This window comes from Phocoena phocoena, chromosome 1, assembly GCF_963924675.1.
Source record: "Phocoena phocoena chromosome 1, mPhoPho1.1, whole genome shotgun sequence".
In the NCBI taxonomy this organism is placed as follows: domain Eukaryota; kingdom Metazoa; phylum Chordata; class Mammalia; order Artiodactyla; family Phocoenidae; genus Phocoena; species Phocoena phocoena.
This window is the reverse complement of record NC_089219.1, coordinates 16,847,937-16,868,514: the sequence shown is the minus strand read 5'-3', so window position 1 is coordinate 16,868,514 and position 20,578 is coordinate 16,847,937. Positions and strand designations below refer to the sequence as shown.

The 20,578-nt window shown below is 58.4% G+C and overlaps 1 protein-coding gene across 1 annotated transcript in view; it reads left to right on the top strand.

Annotated features, from left to right (window-relative positions):
- HSPG2 (heparan sulfate proteoglycan 2) overlaps nucleotides 1–20,578 on the top strand; it is a 100,874-nt gene that overhangs the window by 37,725 nt on the left and 42,571 nt on the right. The window contains exons 6-34 of the mRNA XM_065874608.1: nucleotides 4,723–4,832; nucleotides 4,934–4,992; nucleotides 5,296–5,456; nucleotides 7,086–7,214; nucleotides 7,410–7,664; nucleotides 7,742–7,861; nucleotides 9,853–9,984; nucleotides 10,136–10,280; nucleotides 10,375–10,526; nucleotides 10,622–10,768; nucleotides 12,226–12,389; nucleotides 12,909–13,088; nucleotides 13,184–13,380; nucleotides 13,489–13,636; nucleotides 14,356–14,483; nucleotides 14,830–14,916; nucleotides 15,005–15,063; nucleotides 15,231–15,298; nucleotides 16,208–16,348; nucleotides 16,472–16,648; nucleotides 16,787–16,966; nucleotides 17,080–17,198; nucleotides 17,859–17,970; nucleotides 18,141–18,254; nucleotides 18,347–18,474; nucleotides 18,858–18,944; nucleotides 19,424–19,473; nucleotides 19,792–19,886; nucleotides 20,201–20,341. Of these exons, the coding sequence (XP_065730680.1) occupies nucleotides 4,723–4,832; nucleotides 4,934–4,992; nucleotides 5,296–5,456; nucleotides 7,086–7,214; nucleotides 7,410–7,664; nucleotides 7,742–7,861; nucleotides 9,853–9,984; nucleotides 10,136–10,280; nucleotides 10,375–10,526; nucleotides 10,622–10,768; nucleotides 12,226–12,389; nucleotides 12,909–13,088; nucleotides 13,184–13,380; nucleotides 13,489–13,636; nucleotides 14,356–14,483; nucleotides 14,830–14,916; nucleotides 15,005–15,063; nucleotides 15,231–15,298; nucleotides 16,208–16,348; nucleotides 16,472–16,648; nucleotides 16,787–16,966; nucleotides 17,080–17,198; nucleotides 17,859–17,970; nucleotides 18,141–18,254; nucleotides 18,347–18,474; nucleotides 18,858–18,944; nucleotides 19,424–19,473; nucleotides 19,792–19,886; nucleotides 20,201–20,341 (3,785 nt within the window). The remainder of the gene's footprint in view (nucleotides 1–4,722; nucleotides 4,833–4,933; nucleotides 4,993–5,295; nucleotides 5,457–7,085; nucleotides 7,215–7,409; nucleotides 7,665–7,741; nucleotides 7,862–9,852; nucleotides 9,985–10,135; nucleotides 10,281–10,374; nucleotides 10,527–10,621; nucleotides 10,769–12,225; nucleotides 12,390–12,908; nucleotides 13,089–13,183; nucleotides 13,381–13,488; nucleotides 13,637–14,355; nucleotides 14,484–14,829; nucleotides 14,917–15,004; nucleotides 15,064–15,230; nucleotides 15,299–16,207; nucleotides 16,349–16,471; nucleotides 16,649–16,786; nucleotides 16,967–17,079; nucleotides 17,199–17,858; nucleotides 17,971–18,140; nucleotides 18,255–18,346; nucleotides 18,475–18,857; nucleotides 18,945–19,423; nucleotides 19,474–19,791; nucleotides 19,887–20,200; nucleotides 20,342–20,578) is intronic.

The window sequence follows — 20,578 nt, the reverse complement described above, 5'->3', positions numbered from 1 at the left end:
CTACAGATGCCTGGGAGCTGGGTGGGGCCTGTGTGTGGGTGTCAGGTGGGCCCCATGCACACCCCAGAATGGCCTATGCTGTTGTGTCTCTGGGAGCTGCCTCTGGCCAAGCCAAGTCTGCCTGCTGAGGCCCTGGGCCAGTCCACCCTGTCCCTTCAGAAATATCTAGAGCCCCCTTCCAGGGGACTGCTCACAGCAGCCCCACCTGCTTTGAGTGGTCCTTACTAGCCCACCTCCTCCCATGAGAAGCAGCTATGAGGGCAAGAGAAGCCAGAGGTGGGGGAAGGATGGGGATGGGGGGCAGCAGCTGGGGAGGGCCCAAGGGCAGGGCAGGAGCCTTTCCTTGTAGGTCTTGTAGGTGGGGCTGATCTGTGGGAATATGTGGGGCCTTAGGCCCTCCGGACCCAAACGCTGGCACCAGCCCGCTGCCCCTGGGGCAGGTCCAGGCAGCTGGGCTGAATCTCAGCCCAGGGGGCATCAGATAAGTCTCCCTGATTCCCAGGGTCAGGGTGCCTGCTTCAGCCTTGCCCAAGGGCAGGTCCCTCCTAACTCTGGTGAGCAAGGGCCGTCCTGACCATGATGGGGCCATGCCTGGCCACCCCTTGACTGACCCAACCCCCGACCCTGGAATGTCTGAGATGGCTCCTCCCTCACCCCTTCCCTGGGCAGGGTTGCGGCTCCCCTTGGCTCTGTCCCAGCCCTGACTGCCACCCCCAGGCCAGGACCCCTCCTGGACAGCTCCTGGCTCTGCCTCCCCACCTTGGGAACCCTGCCCACCTCCCCTCGCCCAGTCTTTCCACCTTCTGACTGTCTCTTTGTCTGTCCTGCTGACAAACTGTCTACGTGTCTCCCCTGTTCCCTCCCTCCCCTGCCTTGGGCCATCTCTTTCCTACTCTGTGTGTCTCTGTCTCACGCTGCCTTTCTCCCTCCACCTCTTGGACTTGCATCTCTGCTTCCATGTCCCTCTGTCTTTCCCTCTTTTCAATCTGCCTTTGTCTCGTCTTTTCTCTCTCTCATTCTCCCCACCACTTTCTCTCTGTGTCTCTGCCTATATCTATCTCTCTGTGTCTCTGTCTCCATCTCTCTGTCTGCTTCATCTCTTTCTGTTTTCTGTCTCCATCAGTCTCTGTGTCTCTCTGTCATTTCCCCGCTCTGTCTCTCCCTTTGGTCTCGCCACCTCCCTGCTGTCTCTGCCCTTCCTCACCTCCCTCTCTGCAGGCCCTGGGCCACCCCCGGGCCACCCTCCAGTGGCTGGTGTGATGGTCTTGGAGCCCGATGAGGAGACGCCTTTCCCTCTCTCCCTCCCCCTCCTCTCTCCCAGCTCTTCCTCTCACTCCTTTGTCTTCTTTTCCTCCCCGGCCTGCACTTGGTCACACTTGAGGGTCAGAGGCACCTCTCTGCAGGGTCTGGGGCCAGGCCTGCCTCTGTCCCCACCCAGCTGGCCTCACCTTCTCCCCTGCCCTAGCCGGGCACACAATCTAAGCACAGTGGGCCGGACCCCTGATGTAGGCAGGATGGGTGCAGCAACCTCTCGGGGAAAAGGCTAGGGCCTCGGGCCTCGCTGATCCTGGGGACCCAGAGGGACTGGGCTGAGGTTCGGGGGCTCAGGTGTGTGGGGGACGAGTTCTGTTGAGCAGGGACTGGGTATCGAGCGTAGGTGGGGTAGTTGGCTCCGGGGCTGGGGGTGGTCAGGTGTGCGTTCCCCACCCCACTCCGGGTGCCGGGCAGCTCTGGGCCTCCCGTCCCTCCAGCCATTGGCTCCAACTGAGCTGTCCAGATGGGGTCAGATGAGGGCCAGCGTGGAGCTGGTCAGCCAGGCAGGCGCCCAGAGAGCACTCCCACCCCAGTCTGCATCATTCCCATCAGCACCCTGAGCTCTGGGGGCTGGTTCCTGAAACTCTCCTTCTGCCCCAGCCCTCAGATACCTGCCACGGGGAGGCCGCTCAGGGTGGAAAAGGGGGTGTGCTCATCCTGACCTGCCCCTGATCTGGGAGAAGACAGGGGGTGGGCTCAGGTTGGAGGGTCCGTGCCCTTCCCAGGCCCTAGTAGAAAGGGACTTTGTGGAGCCTCAGCCCCCTCCCCCAGCAGCGGGCACATTCCTGGGCAGAGGCCTGGCCTCCTCGCCCGCGCTGGGCCGCAGGGCTGAGGCCAGGGGCCAGGGTGGGGGACTTTCAATGGGCCTCTGTGCCAGCTCACAAGAGGCCTCTGTGGCCAAGCTCGCGGCCCTCACGCTCCAGCCCACGGGGCCCCGCCCGCCCGGCATGGTCCCTGTGATTCAGTGCAGGCAGCGCTGCCCTCACAAGCACCTTCTCTTGGTGCAGGAGTTCCCTCCGGCTGCTTGCTAGGCTGCCACCCTGATGTGCCCAGGACTTGCTCCGTGAGCCGCAGAGGGGGAGGGTCCAGGCGCAGAGGGCGTGTGCACCTGTGGACCTGCCGGACAGAGTAAAGGGGAAAGAGGACAGGCCCAGCCAGTGCCACTCCCTGCTCTGCTGCCCACACGCTGCTCGTCTGTCACTTCTCAGAGCCCACTTCTGCCTCAGGCACAGCTGCTGTCCCCTTTGCCTGGAGTGCGCTTCTCTCAGGGGCCTCCCAGTACCTTACTCTCTGCCTTCAAGCATCCCCTTTGCGGAGAGGCCTTCCTGGCTGCCCTGGGGAAGTAGCGAGCTACCCCCACGCCAGCACGCCCGCTCCCCCAGCCCTTGTTTTTTTTCCCTCATAGTCCATATATTCCTTGCCCATTTGTTCTATTTCCTTTCTCCTCCCCCTAGAGAGTGATCTTTATGAAGTTCACTGCTATATCCCTTGCCCCTAAAACACTGCCAAGCATATGAAAGACCTTCAGTATAGATTCGATAAAGCAATGAATGCCTCTCTCAGATGGGAAGAAATAAAACCAAATCCATTCCTTCAGTTTGTCTTAAAGACCAGAGATAGGGGCTTCCCAGGTGGCGCAGTGGTTGAGAGTCCGCCTGCCGATGCAGGGGATACCGGTTCGTGCCCCGGTCCGGGAAGATCCCACATGCCGCGGAGTGGCCGGGCCCGTGAGCCATGGCCGCTGAGCCTGCACGTCCGGAGCCTGTGCTCCGCAACGGGAGAGGCCACAACAGTGAGAGGCCCGCGTACCGAAAAAAAAAAAAAAAAAAAAGAAAAGACCAGAGATAATACAGCTAACGCATGCAGCCCCTAGTGTGAGCCAGGTACTGCCATAAGCATTTTACATTCATTATCTTATTTCATCCTCCCAACAGCCCTCTGGGGTGGGCACTACTATCGTCCCTGTTTTATAGATGAGGAAACTGAGGCACAGGGAGATTAAGTAACTTGCTTAAGGTCACAGGGCAATTTTAAGTTACTTTAATTGTAAGTGGAAATTCTGCTCCAGAGGCTGAGCTTTTAACCACTAAGCTATACTGCCTCTCATATAGTAATAGCTCATATTATATTGCCCCTACTATGTGCCAGGCTCTGATCTAAGCACTGTGTGTGCGTGTGTGTGTGTGTACATATATATGATTCATTTGCAACTCATATTTATAACTTCTATTATGAACTCTGAACATTATGAGATTTAATGTGCATAAAGTGTATATAGTAGGTGCTTAATAAACAATAGTTGTAAGTGTATGCTCACCCCAATCTGCTATGAATTTATTCCGCAATCACTTATTAGGCACCTACTCTGTACCAGGCTCTATGCAAGCACTGGGGTACAGGGTGAATGAGATCCAAGATTTCTCCCCATCAAGTTTATAGTCTAGCAGTAGAGAGAAAGATGACAGCAGCTCCTGATTCCCTAGCACTTGCTCTATGCCAGGCGCTGCATCTTCGTGCACAGGGAGATGGCCTTGTAAGCATGATATCGTTTATTCCCCACAGCAACCCAGTGTGGTAAATGGAATTAATATGCACATTTGACCAAAAGGGAAACAAGTTCAGAGAGGTAAGGTCCAGGCCTGATGTGTGGCTGACCTCAGAACCCACGATCTTTATGACGATGCTCTGGCAGGATCTGTGCCACGTGGGGTAGCAGGTGCTCTGATGGGAGAAGCCAAGGGGCTGGGGGACCCCCAGAGAAGAGGCCTCTACCCAGCCAGGGTTGGGAAAGGAGGGCAGCTCAGGCAGTATTCTTGGAGGAGGTGATGACTGAGCTGAACCCTGAGGGTGATGACCGGCGTGAATGGGGGGGTGGGGAAGCATGTCATGGTCACTCTCGAGTAATTTCTGTGCCAAAAAAAAAGGGGGACTTCCCTGGCGATACAGTGGTTAGGACTCAGTGCTTTCACCGCGGGGGGCCCGAGTTTGATCCCTGGTCGGGGAACTAAGATCCCACAAGCGGTGCGGCGCGGCCAAAAAAAAAATTCTGTGCCAGGTCCACCTCCTCTGGAAGCCACCCCTTCTTACCCAGCCTTCCTCTGAGCCAGTGGAGGTCTTCTCTTCTGCACTGTCACTTGGTATCTGGATCGGGCCATTCTCCCTGTTAGTTGAAGCCATTCACTCAAGGGTGGGGCCTCGGCTTTGATCCCTGGGCGGCCTGCCAGGGTCACTGCAGCACGTGCTCCTACAGGTAGAGCTGGGCACAGCCGTGGGCACGCAGGTGTCAGCCTCAGCGAGAGGCCTCTGGGGACCATCCCCCCCGTTTCCACCCACTGGCCCAGCTGCCTGAGGCCACTACCTGCCAGGCTGGGCCCCTCATAGTGACCCCCCCCCAACTCCTTTCTGCAGTTTATTTCCGAGCCTTGGTAAATTTCACTCGCTCCATCGACTACAGCCCTCAGCTGGAGGATGCAGGCTCCGAGGAGTTCCGAGAGGTGTCCGAGGCTGTGGTAGACACGGTGAGGTGAAGGGGCTTTGGGGAGCTCGCCGAGTATGGCAGGGCAGGACTGAAGGTGGGGTGAAGGGATCTGGAGGCTGATGGTGCCGTGTCCCTCTCCAGCTGGAGTCAGAGTACTTGAAGATTCCTGGAGACCAGGTTGTCAGTGTGGTGTTCATCAAGTGAGCAGGGTCCCCTGGGGTGGGGGGTGGGGGCTGGTGAGGGACTGGCAAGGATGGGGAGGGGCTGGGCGCCAGGAGGGGAGGCAAGAGAGGCCTAATGGGCTGAACCTCTGTTGGTAGAAATTTGGGAATCGGTAGGGTACAATTTGGACTTTAAGTTGCCTTGCATGGGGTACAGGCTAACCAGAAGCAGGGGGAGAGTCAAGAGATCAGGTCTGAGCGTCAGGCAGGGGGCCAAGGGAGGAGCTGAGACCCCAGACATCTTCCTCACCCTGCTGCCCTGCCCCTGACACCCGTCCCTAGGGAGCTGGACGGCTGGGTCTTTGTGGAGCTGGATGTGGGCTCCGAAGGGAATGCAGATGGGGCTCAGATTCAGGAGGTGCTCCACACCGTCATCTCCAGTGGCTCCATCGCCTCCTACATCACCTCTCCCCAGGGATTCCAGTTCCGACGCCTGGGCACAGGTGAGCCCGCCCTGGAACTGAGGGTCACCTCCTCCAATTTCTCAGACTCATGTGGGCCCCCTTTCAGTGTCACTACCATGGGCTCTCCTAGCTTGGCCTTGCACACCACTAAGGACAGGGAGCTCACTACCTTATGAGTCTGCCCCATCTTTACGCAGTCTTGGCTTGGGTTGAGCAACATGTGTTTCCTCTAACACGTACTCAGAAGACCCAGTCTCCACTCTCTATTAACCTCTCTGCTGACGATAGGTAATAATAATTCCTTTCTTCATACAGTGCTTTCAGGTCCAAAAACACTTCTGTGTTTAACAATAACCAACAATTCTTCACTGACCGTTCAGTCTTCGTAAGAATTCCTATGAAGCAGATATTATTTCTCCTGTTTTAGAGATGAGGGCACTGGGGCCCAGCGAGGAAAAATGATTTATCCAAATCCACATACACAGATAGTGCAGAAGCCAGAATGTAAACCAAACCCTGTGTCTCTGCTGGTCTTGCCAGAACCTGTGATGAGACGAGCTGAGAAACGCAGCTCAGAAAGAACAGGAAACTGGCCCCAAGCCACACAGCTGTTAGATGCGCAGGCCTGGCCTTTGTACCCTCAGTCGGCCCAGCTTTCTTTTTTTATTTTATTTTCTTTTATTTTATTTCTTTTATACAGCAGGTCCTTATTAGTTATCCATTTTATACAGGCCCAGCTTTCTTTTCACTGCACCCTGTCTCCTGTTTCAACTCCCTTAGTGTTTTCTTCTCTAGGCCAAGCAGTCCCAGTTCATTCCTCACAAGCTACAGTTCCCATCCCATCCCAGTCTCCATCTCAGTCCTCTCTCTGGGAAATGTCACCATCCCGGACTAAGTGGAACCCAGAACTGAACAAACTTCATCCCTACCATAGTGTCACCCGATCAGAAAAAAAAGGGTGAAATCATTTGTTCTGCACGTAAAACCTCAATCAGTGTGCCCAAAGATCAAGTTCGTTCTTTGGCATCCCCAGGCCCAGCTCTGAAGATTGCTGAGGCTCCAGTCCCTTTATCCCCGCTTTCCAATGAGTCCTCCTGGCTAGGGATGGTAGGATGGGCCTGGTTCAGCCCTGCAGCCCATCGTCCCCAGGTCCCAGGTGGGACGGCTGCTGATCACACCTTCCTTTCCAGCACAGACACCCCCGCCCCCCCTGGCCGCTGTGGTGGCCGCAGTGACACCAGGTGAGAGTGTAAGCCAGACCCAGGCTGAGCCGGGTAACTAGAGAAGCTAATGGATGGAGGGGAAGGAAAGATGAGGGCAAGATGGCTGGGCACAGCCCACAGGCCGCCCCTCCTCCCCTTCCTCTGCATCCTCTCTAGGCCTGGTTGTGGCCCGCACGTGTGTGCTGTGGTCATTGCATGGTGTGGTGTGTTAACTGTGTGTGGGGTTTGTGTAAGGGATGGGTGAGGCCCCTGCCACATAGCCCCCATCCCACATGTGCTGTGGATGTGTTCACCACGTGCTCTGTGCCCTCGCTGAATCTGCCAGAAACCACATGGCCTGACATGGAGCCCCAAAGCCCCCTCCCAGCTCTGCAGTGCCTGTGCCACCCGTGACATTTTCTGCCAACCTCCTGCCTGCCTCTCTGACTGTCCCACACCCCCACAGTGCCCCAGTTCCCAAGGGTCTGCACCGAGGCGGAGTTTGCCTGCCACCGCTACAATGAATGTGTGGCCCTGGAGTATCGCTGTGACCGGAGGCCTGACTGCAGGGACATGTCTGATGAACTCGATTGTGGTGAGGGGCTGTCTGGGGACACGGTGGTCTCCAAGTCAGTCCGGGGCTGCGAGGGTTTGCTGCAGGCAAAGGGGTCTGCGGGAGGTGGGCAGGACACAGGAGGGGTGATAACAGGGTCAGGGCCTGGGGAGTGGCAGGGGGCGAGGGGTGAGGAGTCACCCCTTCATGCCAACGCTAAGCGGGCTCTGTCCACAGAGGAGCCGGTCGCCAAGCTCAGCTCGCAGCCACCACCTCTGGCGGAGACACCACCTGTACCGTCCCAGCCGGAGGCAGCCATCCCACGGCAGCTCCCAGCCACCCCTGCTCCCCAGGTTGTGTTCCCCAGTCCAGGCTGGCCCGTGTCTTGTGGGCCCCACGAGGCCACATGCCGCAGTGGGCACTGCATCCCCAAAGACTACGTGTGTGATGGGCAGGAGGACTGCAGGGACGGCAGTGACGAGCTGGACTGCGGTGAGGGCCGGGCAGGGGCGTGGGTGGGGATGCAGGGGGTGGGGAAACGGCCACTGAACCTTGCCTGGTCCCCCCAGGCCCCACCCCACCCTGTGAACCCAACGAGTTCCCCTGTGGAAACGGGCACTGTGCCCTCAAGCTGTGGCGCTGTGATGGCGACTTTGACTGTGAGGACCGCACCGATGAAGCCGACTGCCGTGAGTGTCCCAGCGTCCTTCCGGCGTCTCCGGCCCATTGGCCTAGCTCCCTGAGCCCCAACCCTTTGAGGGCAGGTTTGTGTGCTGTCCCTGGCTGAGTGGTAGAGGCCCTGGGGATAAATTTTAAGGTTTATCTCTCTTTGACTCTGAGCTGGCCTTTGTAGCAAGCAGTAGACTACCCGCGGTTAATGTCTCTTTCTTTATTTTGTTACCATTCATCTTCTCTTTTTCATATATGCTTGTGTGGGGGTCAGACGAGTAGGCTTGATACACGAGCGTCCCTTGATGAAGGGGTCCTTGATGTATGTGTGAGTCAAAGCCTTCCTCTTAAGGGTCTAGAGTTTTTTCATCTAGAGCTGGTTCTGAGTTATTTGTTCCTCCATCTGCCCAGCTTTTCATCTGTGTGACCATTCAACTATCCACTATCTGTCCGTCCGTCTGTCCAGCATCTTTCCTCTCTTGCATCCATTTATCCACCCACCCACTCATCCAACTATCCATCCATCCATTATTTATCTGCAAAGTTCTTCATCAGTCTGTCTACGTATCTACGTATCCAGCATCCTTCCTTCTGTCCATTTCATCATCCATTCTGTCATCCATCAATCTGTTGTCTATCCATCCATCCATTTGTCCAACATCCTTCCTGCCACCCATGTGTTCATCCGTCCATCTATCATCCATCCGTGCATTATCCATCCTGCCAGCTCTCCAGGCAGCCAGCCATTCATATAGCCAACATCTTTCCTTCCTCCTCTTCATCTGTTCAGCCATCTATCCATTGCTCGTCCATCCATCTAGTCAATGTTATAAACATTATGACAGTCAAATGGGTGAGACTGGAGACTCAGAGACCATATCGGGTAGCATCTTGTGGTTTCTGTCCTAGGAGGTGAACCCTGGGGCTTATTAGTCCAAGATTGAGGATAATCTTCTAACCATTGCTCTGTGATCCTGGGTCACACGTTTGAGTGCGTGTTGACATTCCTAGTGTCCGCTGGTCCGGCTTCTCCTCCTCGCCTCCCCTCACCTTCCCTGCTCTGCAGCAAACCCTGGAGAGAAGGGTGCTGCAGACTGGCAGAGTTTTATGATGCCCTTCTGTGGCTCTGGGCTTGCCTGACAACATGGCCCTTTGGGACAGAGAAGTAATTGAGGGTTTTAGTTGAAAAGCCCTTCTCAGAGGCCTCTGCGGGGGAACAGTCTAAGGAAGACCAAGTCCTTGTTGACAGAGCGCAGAACAGAGAGCATGAAAGCCAGATGACTTCGGGGGCTCGTGGGATGTTGGGACAGAAGCCCCCGAGGGAGTGGGAGTAGGTGGCTGCCTCCCGGTCTCCTCTCTGTGCCTTCTCTGTGGACGGGTGGCCTCTGCTCCTGCACCACTCTGCCCTTTCTGTCCCTGCCTGCGTGTCTGTATCAAGCTCAGTCTTCCAGAAATAGAATGTCAGTTACCGTCTACTAGAGATGTCTAGCTGGGGCCCAGCCCTGGGGCCAGGCCAGCTCCAGGCCTCTGCCCAGTCCCTAGATGGCTGCCTCAGGTCAGGCTACTTAGAGGGGTACAGAGCAGCGAGGTCCAGGCTGCGGCAGGCCCTCGCAAGACCCTTCCAGTAGCCAGAACTGCCCAGGTGTTCCCGGCGTCCAGAGATCCTGGCCCCCGGGGCCGTGCCTTTGACCAGCGGTCTCGTGCTTCTCTGGTGGCTGGCTGTGGGAGGAGCTGCGTGACTGTGGCGTGCCAGGTGTAACTGTCTTGGGGACGCAGGTAGAGTGCGCCTCGTTGCTGACCGGTGGCCATGACGCTGTGGACGGCGTCGTGGCCGCAGAGTCTGGGTCTGGGCCTGGTCAGGGCAGCTGTGTTGTCATGTGGGCGAGATGAGACAGTGATCCTGGGGACACCTGGGGAAGGTGGGCAGGGTGGGCTGTTGGGCATGGGTAGGTAATGGGGGTCCTCCCTGAGGGCAGTGCCCACTGCCCACACCACCTGGCTCTGTCCCCAGCCGCCAAGCACCCCGAGGACGTATGCGGGCCCACGCAGTTCCGCTGTGTCTCCACAAGCACGTGCATCCCGGCCAGCTTCCACTGTGACGAGGAGAGTGACTGTCCCGACCGCAGCGACGAGTTTGGCTGCAGTGAGCAGGGAGCTGGGCGGCGAGCTCTGGGCCCTGGGCCCCTCCCCACCGTCTCTTCTCCGGCCTGGCTCCTCTGAGCCATTGCCCCACCCCCACCCCGCTCCCCCTCCCTTTGCCCCTCCCACCCCTCACTTCTGCTCCCATCTCCCAGTGCCTCCCCAGGTGGTGACCCCTCCCCAAGAGTCGGTCCAGGCTTCCCGGGGCCAGACAGTGACCCTCACCTGTGTGGCCATTGGCGTCCCCACCCCCATCATCAACTGGAGACTCAACTGGGGCCACATCCCCTCTCATCCCAGGTACAGCTCTGGGCCCCGGCAGGAGCTGGGGATGTGGCGGAGGTGCGGCCAGTGGTCCAGGCCTGACCCCCACCTCTGTCTCGGGGCCCACCAGGGTGACAATGACGAGTGAGGGGGGCCGTGGCACGCTGACCATTCGTGATGTGAAGGAGGCAGACCAGGGCGCCTACACGTGTGAGGCCATGAACACCCGAGGCATGGTGTTCGGCATCCCTGACGGTGTCCTGGAGCTCATCCCGCAGCGAGGTACGGCCCATGGGCAGGTGGGCACCGGGCGTGGGGCTGGAGCCGGGGCTGCCTGCCTGGGATCGGCCGTAGCCTGCTCCCTTGCCGCCCCACAGGACCCTGCCCCGACGGGCACTTCTACCTGGAGCACAGCACCTCCTGCCTGCCCTGCTTCTGCTTTGGCATCACCACCGTGTGCCAGAGCAGCAGCCGCTTCCGAGACCAGATCCGGCTGCGCTTTGACCGGCCCAGTGACTTCAAGGGTGCGTTGGTGGATGGGAGGCAAGCGGCAGGCTCCAGCGGGCTCAGAGGGCAGACATGGGAGAGCAGCATGCCCTGGATACGTGGGGCCAGTTCAGGGAGGGACACGGCATTGCTGAAGAAATGCTGAGCCCTGTAAGAAGAGCATTTCAGGGGAAAACAAACTTTTTTAGGAAAAGCCAAACCCACAGTTGATATTTGCCTGTGTTAGGTGACGATGAGGATGGGCTCTGGAGCTGGAGTCCGTGTTCAAATCCTGACCCTGACCCTTACTGCCTGTGTGCCCTTAGCCAAGTTACTATCTTGTGTCTCAGTTTTCTCATCTACAAAATGGGGATAAAATATTAACTACCCAGGTTGTTACAAGGACTTAATGGATTAATATGCATAAGCCACTGAGAATAGTGCTTGGTCCCTGGTAGGTGCCCAGTAAGTATTCCTGATGTCATCCTCACTGTCCTCGTCATCCTCACCCTGCAGAATGCAGAGGCACCAGTGACCCCAGAGCATTAAGAGCCAAGGCTTTGGCATCTTCTTAGCCCGGGGCTGACCTCCAGATGCACTAGTTACTGCCTGTGTGACTTTGAGACTCTTGGCTTCTTTGGGCCTGTTTTCCCAAACATGAAGGCAGGCAGTTGGACTCAGTGCTCTCTGGCTCTGAGAGGCAGAATGGCGTGGGCCCAGGCATCAAACGGACCTGGGTTCAGGAACATTGCCATTATCACAGAAGTGCCATCTCTTGGATGGTTGGTACTTCCCTCAAGATCTGGGAGGGTGCTGTAGAGAGAATTCCCGTGTGTGTGTGTGTGTGTGTGTGTGTGTGTGTGTGTGTGTGTAGGAGAGGGCTGGACTAGATGACCCGTCATAATAACAGCAGCAGTAACAGCTAACCGGTTTTTGAGCACCTCCTTTGTGCCACATTCTGTTTTAAGCGTTTTATATCAGTTTGTTCATTTTAGCTTCCTAGTAACCCTGTGAGGCAAGCCACTATTACCCCCACTTTACAGATAGAGAAACGGAGGCCTTTGCTCAGATCACACATCTGGAGGGTGGTGGAACCAGGACTTGGGTGCCCATTCTTCAGCCCTGTGTAGCTCTCTACTGCCTCCTGAGGGCTGTTCCAACCCTGACAGTCCATGGATCTGTTGGCAAGCAAAGGCTCTGAAAAGTCCTGCTGCAAAAAATCCCCTTGACGTTTCTTTGACTCTGGGGTTCCCAGATGGTTCCCAGCCATCATTCTGAAGCATTGGCTTTGCTCAGAGCATGCTTTGGGAGACGCTTCAGAACTTCAGGAGGAAAAAAAAAACTTTGCTTTTATTTGACTTTGGGAGAGAGACTAACGTTCTCTCTAAATCACATTTCTCCCAAAACTTTCCCATCTCTCTGGGTTACAGCCCCTCAAGGGGGCTATCTCAGGCCAGAACATGCATGGCCCTCACCCTTCCCCTTTGCCACCCAGGCGTGAATGTGACGACGCCCACGCAGCCTGGCATGCCGCCCCTCTCCTCCACCCAGCTGCAGATCGACACCGCTCTGCAGGAGTTCCAGCTGGTCGACTTGTCCCGACGCTTCCTGGTCCATGACTCTTTCTGGGCTCTGCCTGAGCAGTTCCTGGGCAACAAGGTGACAGGCCGGGCTGCTGCCCTGGATGGGGAGGTGGCTGAGCCCTGCTGCACATGCCCAGAACCTGCCTGGGCTCTGCTCCCTCTGAAGCTGGGGGGCAGCAGGGCAGTCTTTGCTCTGGGAGACGTGTTGTCTTGCCCCGGCGCAGCCCCCCGTGGGCAGCGGCTCATTCATTCAGGGCAGGGTCAGGCCTGCCATTGTCAGGTTGGAAGGAATGCTGACTCAGCTGTTGGAAAGCCCTCTCGGATTACTCGCCATGTCTGAGCTGGGCCCAGTGCCCTCCTCCGGCCTCCCTGGGCACCTTTTACACAGTATTATCAGACTCCTCCCCCAAATTGGACTGAGCATCCCCAAGGCAGAACCCAAGTCGCACCCATCTCTGCTTCCCTGTGCCCAGCTCCGTGCTGGACACGCAGTACCGGCTATGCAGAGTGAGGGAGGAGGGGAACGAGTGGACACACAGTGGGAATCAAGCGTGCCCATGACTGGCCCAGCCCTGAACTGCCCTATCTCGGCCAGGTGGACTCCTACGGTGGCTCCCTGCGCTACAAGGTGCGCTATGAGCTGGCACGTGGCATGCTGGAGCCAGTGCAGCGGCCAGACGTGGTCCTGGTGGGCGCCGGACATCGCCTGCTCTCCCGAGGCCACACACCCACCCAGCCCGGTTCTGTGAACCTGCGCCAAGTCCACTTCTCTGAGGTGTGTGGGGCCTGATCCCTCAGGGCTGGCGGTGAAGGGGGTACAGGCTGGGCAGGTGCTGACGCATGACCCCTCCCACCTTTGTCCGCACTCAGGAGCACTGGGTCCATGAGTCTGGCCAGCCAGTGCAGCGAGCGGAGATGCTGCTGGTGCTGCAGAGCCTGGAAGCTGTGCTCATCCAGACCGTGTACAACGCCAAGATGGCCAGCGTGGGGCTGAGTGACATCTCCATGGATACAACTGTCACCTACGCTACCAGCCATGGCCGCGCCCACAGCGTAGAGGAGTGCAGGTGCCTGACCCAGCAGGGCCGGGGACCACAGGGACCCTGGCAAAGATAGGGGAGAAACAGCAAGGCCTCATGGTTCTTGCAGCCACTGTCTTGGTCCTGTCCCCACAGATGCCCCATTGGCTATTCCGGGTTGTCCTGTGAGAGCTGTGATGCCCACTTCACCCGGGTGCCTGGTGGGCCCTACCTGGGCACCTGCTCTGGCTGTAGCTGCAATGGCCATGCCAGCTCCTGTGACCCTGTGTATGGCCACTGCCTGGTGAGTCATGCCAGCTGGTACTTGGATCCTGGCTAGGGGCAAGGGCTCAGCGGGAGGTTCAGGCTGAGGCTTCCTTGTACCCAGAGCTTACCACAAGCCTCCAGAGTGACTGCCACGGCTGCCACCCAAGCTATCATGACCTGTGGATGCGTTAACAGAGATATTATGTCCAGATAGGAGAGGTGAAAGAGCTACTCTCTTCCACCTTGGTCAGACCAATCCTGGAGAGCACTGTGTAAAGCATGGCCCTTAGCAGGGCATTCCTGAGAGGAAGGAGCCAATAAATCATACATTATGTCTTAGGAATGGTGGAGGGAGCTGGGATTGTGGAGCTGACAGAAAGAAGCCTCAAACAGGGAAAACTGTTATCTCCAAATCCCTGAAGAGCTGTCAGGGGTAGAAGGAACGGCCTACAGAAGGCAAAACTAGCCAGTGGGTGTGGACTGGAAGAAGAATGTGGGTTTAGGTCAATACAAAGCAGGCATTTGGAACCTTCTGTGGGACAGGCTGCCACGTGAGGTGGTGAGCTCCCCGTCAGGATGGAGCTGGGTGCTCCCCTGTCTGCAAAGCTGTGGGGTAGTTCCAGCATGATGGGAGAGGCTGATCCAGCTAGCCTCAAAAGCCCACCCTCAAGGAGCCCATCTGGTCCAACGTGGCCTCACGCTGGGGTCAGAGGGCTGCTCTGTAGAACCTGAACCACTCCCTCCCCTTCCTTCCAGAACTGCCAGCACAACACAGAGGGGCCACAGTGCAACAAATGCAAGGCCGGCTTCTTTGGTGACGCCACCAAGGCCACGGCCACTGCCTGCCGGCCCTGCCCTTGCCCATACATCGACGCCTCCCGCAGGTCAGACCCAGCTCGAGATGGGGCACATAGGGCTGAGGGAGTGGGGAGTGCTGCAGGCTAGGGGCATCCTCTGGGCAGGGAGATGGGAGACCTGCCTGGGTTCAAATCTTCACCTGGTCGCTAAATTATACAAGGCCCCGTGACCTCTCCAGGCCTGCTTCCTTTTCCACACAATGGGCCCATCTGTCTTCCTAGTGTTGCTGTGAGGCTGCAGACCAAGAGCAGGTGGGCTTCATAGCCTGTCGTGTCCCTGTGGACAGCAGTCATTCCCAGAGTGGGACTGTAAGCCCTCGCCTGGCCCATCATCGCAGCCCTGCCCCATGTCCTGTCCGCTTGGTACCCACAGGTTCTCAGATACCTGCTTCCTGGACACGGATGGCCAAGCCACGTGTGATGCGTGTGCCCCAGGCTACACGGGCCGCCGCTGTGAGAGGTGAGGGAGAGCCGGTGGGGGCTGGGAGAAGCAGGCCATCATGGGTGGGGGCATGGGAGTGCCGTTGACAACCCTCTCCCTCCCCCAGCTGTGCCCCCGGATATGAAGGCAACCCCGTCCAGCCCGGCGGGAAGTGCAGGCCCACCAGTGAGTATCGCAGCCACCATCCCCTGGCACCTCCCCAGGCTGCCCACCAGGCCCCAGTCCCCGAGTCCAGCACGAACCCCATGATCCTTGGAGAGCCACCCCACTCTGTCCAGATTACGTCCATCCCACTCCCGTCTTGCCTGCCCACACCTACTTTGTGTCTCCAGACCAGCAGATTGTGCGCTGTGATGAGCGAGGCAGCACGGGGACCTCCGGAGAGGCCTGCCTCTGTAAGGTACGCGTGCCCTCCCCTCCCCCACCCCAGGGGCCTTGGGTCCCAGCACACAGCTGGGAGAGGGAGGAAGGAGGCTCCATCCTCTCCATCGCTCCTTGGCCGGTGGGTGGTGACCTAGCTGCAGGCGGATGGGCCTGGTGGGCTCGTCTTCCCCTTCACGAGAGGTGGCCCGGCATCAGGAAGGAGCACTGGTTTGGGGTGGCAGGTGACCTGGGTTCAAGTCTCAGGTCCTTTGCTAGTCATTCTTTGTGTGACCGTTATAGCTGTACTGTACCTTTGCTTTAACCGTGCTTTCATTCCACATTGACACAATGGTGTAGCTAGTAGCATCGCCAATTCACAGAGGAGGAGATGGGGGCTCAGAGGAGGGAAATGGTTTGCATTGAGGGTGGGAGCATCAGGTGTCTGCAGAAAAAAGAACTGGGCAGATTTTGGAATCAGGCATTCCTGATGTTACATCCCAGAGTGGATTAGCAAGCTGAGGAACCCTGTGTAAATCATTTCCCATTCCTGAGCCTCAGTTTCCTCGTGTGAAGCATAGAGATGTCACATCCCTCTCAAGGGACTTAGAGGAGTTAATTGAGGTGCTGGTCGAATAGAAACTAGCACAGTTCATGAAACACTCCATTCATAGTAGCAGTAATTATTCTGACCACGTTGCTATATTTCAAGTCGAAAATTTATTCGTGAGCCCCCTAGCAACCAAAGAGAAAAGGGAAAAACGATTGGTTGTATAAGCTCCCGTTAGTGAGGAATTATTGTTCACATGGTGGCCGCCCTCATTCGTGGGCTCTTTTCACGGCTCCCTCTGGCCTTGGGTTCCCATCTAGAATATGGGTGGATTGGACCGGAAGCTCCAGGCAGCCCCTCCTGTGGGCCACCCTGCAGCTCCCAGCTCTGTGCCTGCAGAGCAACGTGGTGGGGCGCCTGTGCAACGAGTGTGTCGCTGGCTCTTTCCACCTGAGCACCCGCAACCCTGACGGCTGCCTCAAGTGCTTCTGCATGGGCGTCAGTCGCCAGTGCACCAGCTCCTCCTGGAGCCGCGCACAGGTACCTACACGAGGCGGGTGGTTTGGCAGACTGGCGGGACCGCCAAACCCAGGGCTGGGTGGACCAAGGGCCAGTCACAGGCCACAGCCCCCATCCCGGCCTCTTCTCCCCCCACCCCCACAGGTGCTGGGGGCCTCTGAGGAGCCCACTCCGTTCAGCCTGACCAACGCCGCGGGCACCCACAACACCAGCGAGGGCATCTCGTCACCCATGCCCGGGGAACTGGTCTTCTCCTCCTTCCACAGCCTCCCGTCTGGGCCCTACTTCTGGAGCCTCCCTTCACGCTTCCTGGGGGACAAGGTGGGTGGGGGGTGGGAAGAGAAAGGGAATTCCAGGCAGCATGGTACCTTTGGAGAAGAGGTGGAGGAGGTGGCCGGAGCAGTGGCAGGGCCCGACGGTGGGGGCCCCAGCTGAGCACCTGTCTGCCTTGTGTCCCAGGTGACCTCCTATGGCGGAGAGCTGCGCTTTACGGTGACCCAGCGGCCCCAGCCTGGCTCCGCAGCCCTGCACAGGCAGCCGCTGGTGGTACTGCAGGGCAATAACATTATCTTAGAGCATCACACTTCCCAGGAGCCTAGCCCCGGCCAGCCCAGCACCTTCACCGTGCCCTTCCGAGAGGTGAGCAACGCCATCCCAGGAGACCCCCGGGGGGAGGCGGGCAGGCCCCCTGCCCCTCTCACTCAGGTGTCAGGCTGTCAGGGGTTGCAGCCCATAAGCTCTTTCCTCGGCAGCAAGCATGGCAGCGGCCTGACGGGCAGCCGGCCACGCGGGAGCACCTGCTGATGGCACTGGCGGGCATCGACACCCTCCTGATCCAGGCATCCTACACCCAGCGGCCAGCGGAGAGCAGGTGTCTGGGCCCGGGGCGGGAGGACCGGAGGGGACTTGGGGGTGGCTCCAGGCTAAGTGGTGCGACGTGGTGCATCCAGACTGCCAGCTCTGCTGCTTTCTAGCTCTGCGGCCTTCTTGTGCCTCATTTTCCCCATCTGTAAAATGGAGATTATAACAGTACCTCCCTCAGAAGGCTTGTCTTAGATCGGGTCCCCAAGAAGCAAAGGCTGAGATGGGGATTTGGGTGCCCGTGATTGACAAGGAGAACCTGGGAGGGAGGGACACAGGAGGGAGAAGTGGCCAGGCAAGGAAGCGGTGTCAGGTGAAGACCAGCCTCGGTCTCATCCCCATGGAGCCCTGCAGAGTCATCCTGCCTTGAGGCAGAGGGACTTTGGACCCTGGGACTGGGTCCGTCTGTCATTGGCCACCCCAAGGGAGTGGGACAGTGTGACCTCTCCTGGCAAGGAACTTCCTTCCCTGGAGGAAGTTACAGGTATAAGCCTTTCACCACAGCCCTTGCAGCTGCTGGGGCATGGACGCCCAGTCAGGGAGCTGGACGGGGCCCCAGGAGCATCACAGCAGGGCTGCTGGGAGGATTAATGAGGTGATAGCGTGCAGGGCTCCAGGGGTGCCAGGCCCAGCGTGAGTGCTCATTCATAGTGGGTCTTGCCACACCCAGGGTCTCTGGCATCAGCATGGATGTGGCTGTGCCTGAGGACACCGGCCAGGACCCTGCACTGGAAGTGGAGCAGTGTACCTGCCCACCTGGGTACCGTGGCCCATCCTGCCAGGTGAGCCCTGGGCCCCACCCACCTGTCCAGCCAGCTCCCTCCACAGTGCTTGCTGGCTCCTCCTCCTTTAGCTCTCCCACCTCCCCAAGCCCACCCCAGCCATCCAGTGGTCCCTTCCCAGCATGGCCCCTGCTGAGGAAGTCCCTCCACCGTCATCTTCCTGCCCCCAGGACTGTGACACAGGCTATACACGCATGCCCAGCGGCCTCTACCTGGGCACCTGCGAACGTTGCAGCTGCCATGGCCACACAGAGGTCTGTGAGCCCGAAACAGGTTCCTGCCAGGTGAGTCCCACCCTCCTTCTTTCCTACCCCAGGGATCTGTGGCCTCCAGGGGCTCAGCCTCAATCCACGTTCTACCCCCCGCCCCCCCACAGGGCTGCCAGCACCACACAGAAGGCCCCCGATGTGAGCAGTGCCAGCCCGGATATTACGGGGATGCCCAGCGTGGGACACCACAAGACTGCCAGCCATGCCCCTGTCATGGAGCCCCCGCTGCTGGCCAGTGCGTCCAGTCCCTGCCTGTACCTGCCCTTTCCTGAAACGTCCATTGCCCTGTCCCCGATTCCCTTCTTCCCAGACCCTTCTGAGAGGCAGTGGTTAAATCGTGGCCTCACCACTTCCTCAAGGTGTCACTTTGTATAAGATACACTTCTCTCTCTGGGCCTCAATTTCTTCATCTGTGAAATGGTGATAATGATGTACCTCCACCTTGGCCCCTGGTGTGAGCATGAGATGATTCCATGGAACCCTTAGCATGGAGCCTGGCATGTAGCTGGCACTCAGGACACGTTAACTCACATGCCCGCTCCTCCTCTCCCTCCTGCCCTGGTCCTAAAAGAAGAGCTGCTGACCTTCTAACTGGAAATTTGCCCCCCACACCCACAGAGCCACCCACACTTGCTTTCTGGACACAGATGGCCACCCCACCTGTGATGCGTGTTCCCCAGGCCACAGCGGGCGTCATTGTGAGAGGTGAGGCAGGGCGGGGAGCGTGCAGGAGGGGCTGCCCCTGGAGTAAGGCTAGGCCCAGCCCTCCTGACCAGAAGGAACCAGAATCCGCCCACTCTGCCTCACAAAGGCCCCCAGAAGACAATCACCTCCTTTACCCGAGAGCCTAAACCTTTAGCCTGGCATTCGAGGCCCTCAGAGATCTGGGCCTGCAGTTTACCCCCAACTCCCAACACCCCCTGCACCCCTGCCCCAACCAGGCCAGAATCTTCCCAGAAAACCCCTCATTCTTGCTGAAAGTCCTGGGTTTGAGGACCGACCATGCTGGGCATGTTCCTGCCCTTCTTCTCCCACCTATTTCCCCATCTGTGAAATGGGTGAGTTAGGCTAATCGTTTCCTTCCAGCACTCTGAGGTCATTGAGTCCAATACGGGGGACCCCCAGCACAGTCCTGGATTCTGTGGTTCTTCCTTTCATTCACCCAGTGCTTTCTCTCACCACAGGTGTGCCCCAGGTTACTATGGCAACCCCAGCCAGGGCCAGCCTTGTCGAAGTGAGTCTGGTTGGGGAGGCTTTTGGGATCGGGCTACCCTAGGGGTGGAGCTAGGACAGAGCCTTTGTTCTCCTTCAACCTGTGGCAAGTGACTTTCACCTTTCTGAGCCTCGGCTTCTTTATCTGTAAAACCGGGGCAGTGAGAGGCCCACGTACCCCAGAGGGCTGCTGTGAATGTGTATAACGCCTGGGCGTGGTAGGTGTTCAGAAGCAAACACTTCCTCTCTCAGGTGGCGAGTTAGATGCCCAGAGGGTGGTGAAAATGGGGATGCTCGGTGGCAGGTTTGGGGTTCCAGCTGTGGCTTTCCTCCACCTCAGGAGACGGCCAGTTGCCAGAGCCGACCGGCTGTGGCTGTGACCCCCAGGGCAGCATCAGCGACCAGTGTGACTCTGCTGGACAATGCCAGTGCAAGGTTAGTACAAACCCCTGCCCTCCACGAGGCCCTGAACCGCAGCCACGGCGGTTGCCAGGCCTTCCCTGTCACCATACCCTCAGGGCTGTCCCTACGCCCCCGCCACCCTTCCTCGCAGGACGCATCTCTGCCCCACTGCTCGGGGCCTCGTGGGAAGTCAGGCAGCACCTGATGGGAGCTGAGGCCTAGGCATGGGGGCAGCAGGGGCTCCCCAGAACTGCTGGAAGTGGCTGGGAAGCCTGGCCTCAAAGGCTGCTGAAGGTGCAAGAGAGCCATCCAAGCTCCCCGCTCCCACCTTTCTACCCATCCTCCAGGCCCAGGTGGAAGGCCTCACCTGCAGCTATTGCCGGCCCCACCACTTTCACCTGAGCGCCAGCAACGCGGTTGGCTGCCTGCCCTGCTTCTGCATGGGCGTCACCCAGCAGTGCACCAGCTCTTCCTACACACGCCACCTGGTAAGAGCCCCTACACTGCCCCGGCACCGGGGCCTGCTGCCGGCCTCTCCTGGCTCATCACTGGGGCAGGGCAGGTGAGAAGCCTAGCCCAGTGGCATCCCCATGCCTCCGTCACTGCCCATGTAAGCACAGATCCCAGCAACCCTCGCCCCCGCCCCTGATGCCCTCCCCATGACCCCATTATTGCTTATGTCATCACTGACCCCAACCCCCTCCTTCCCCCAAATGTCCTCTCCA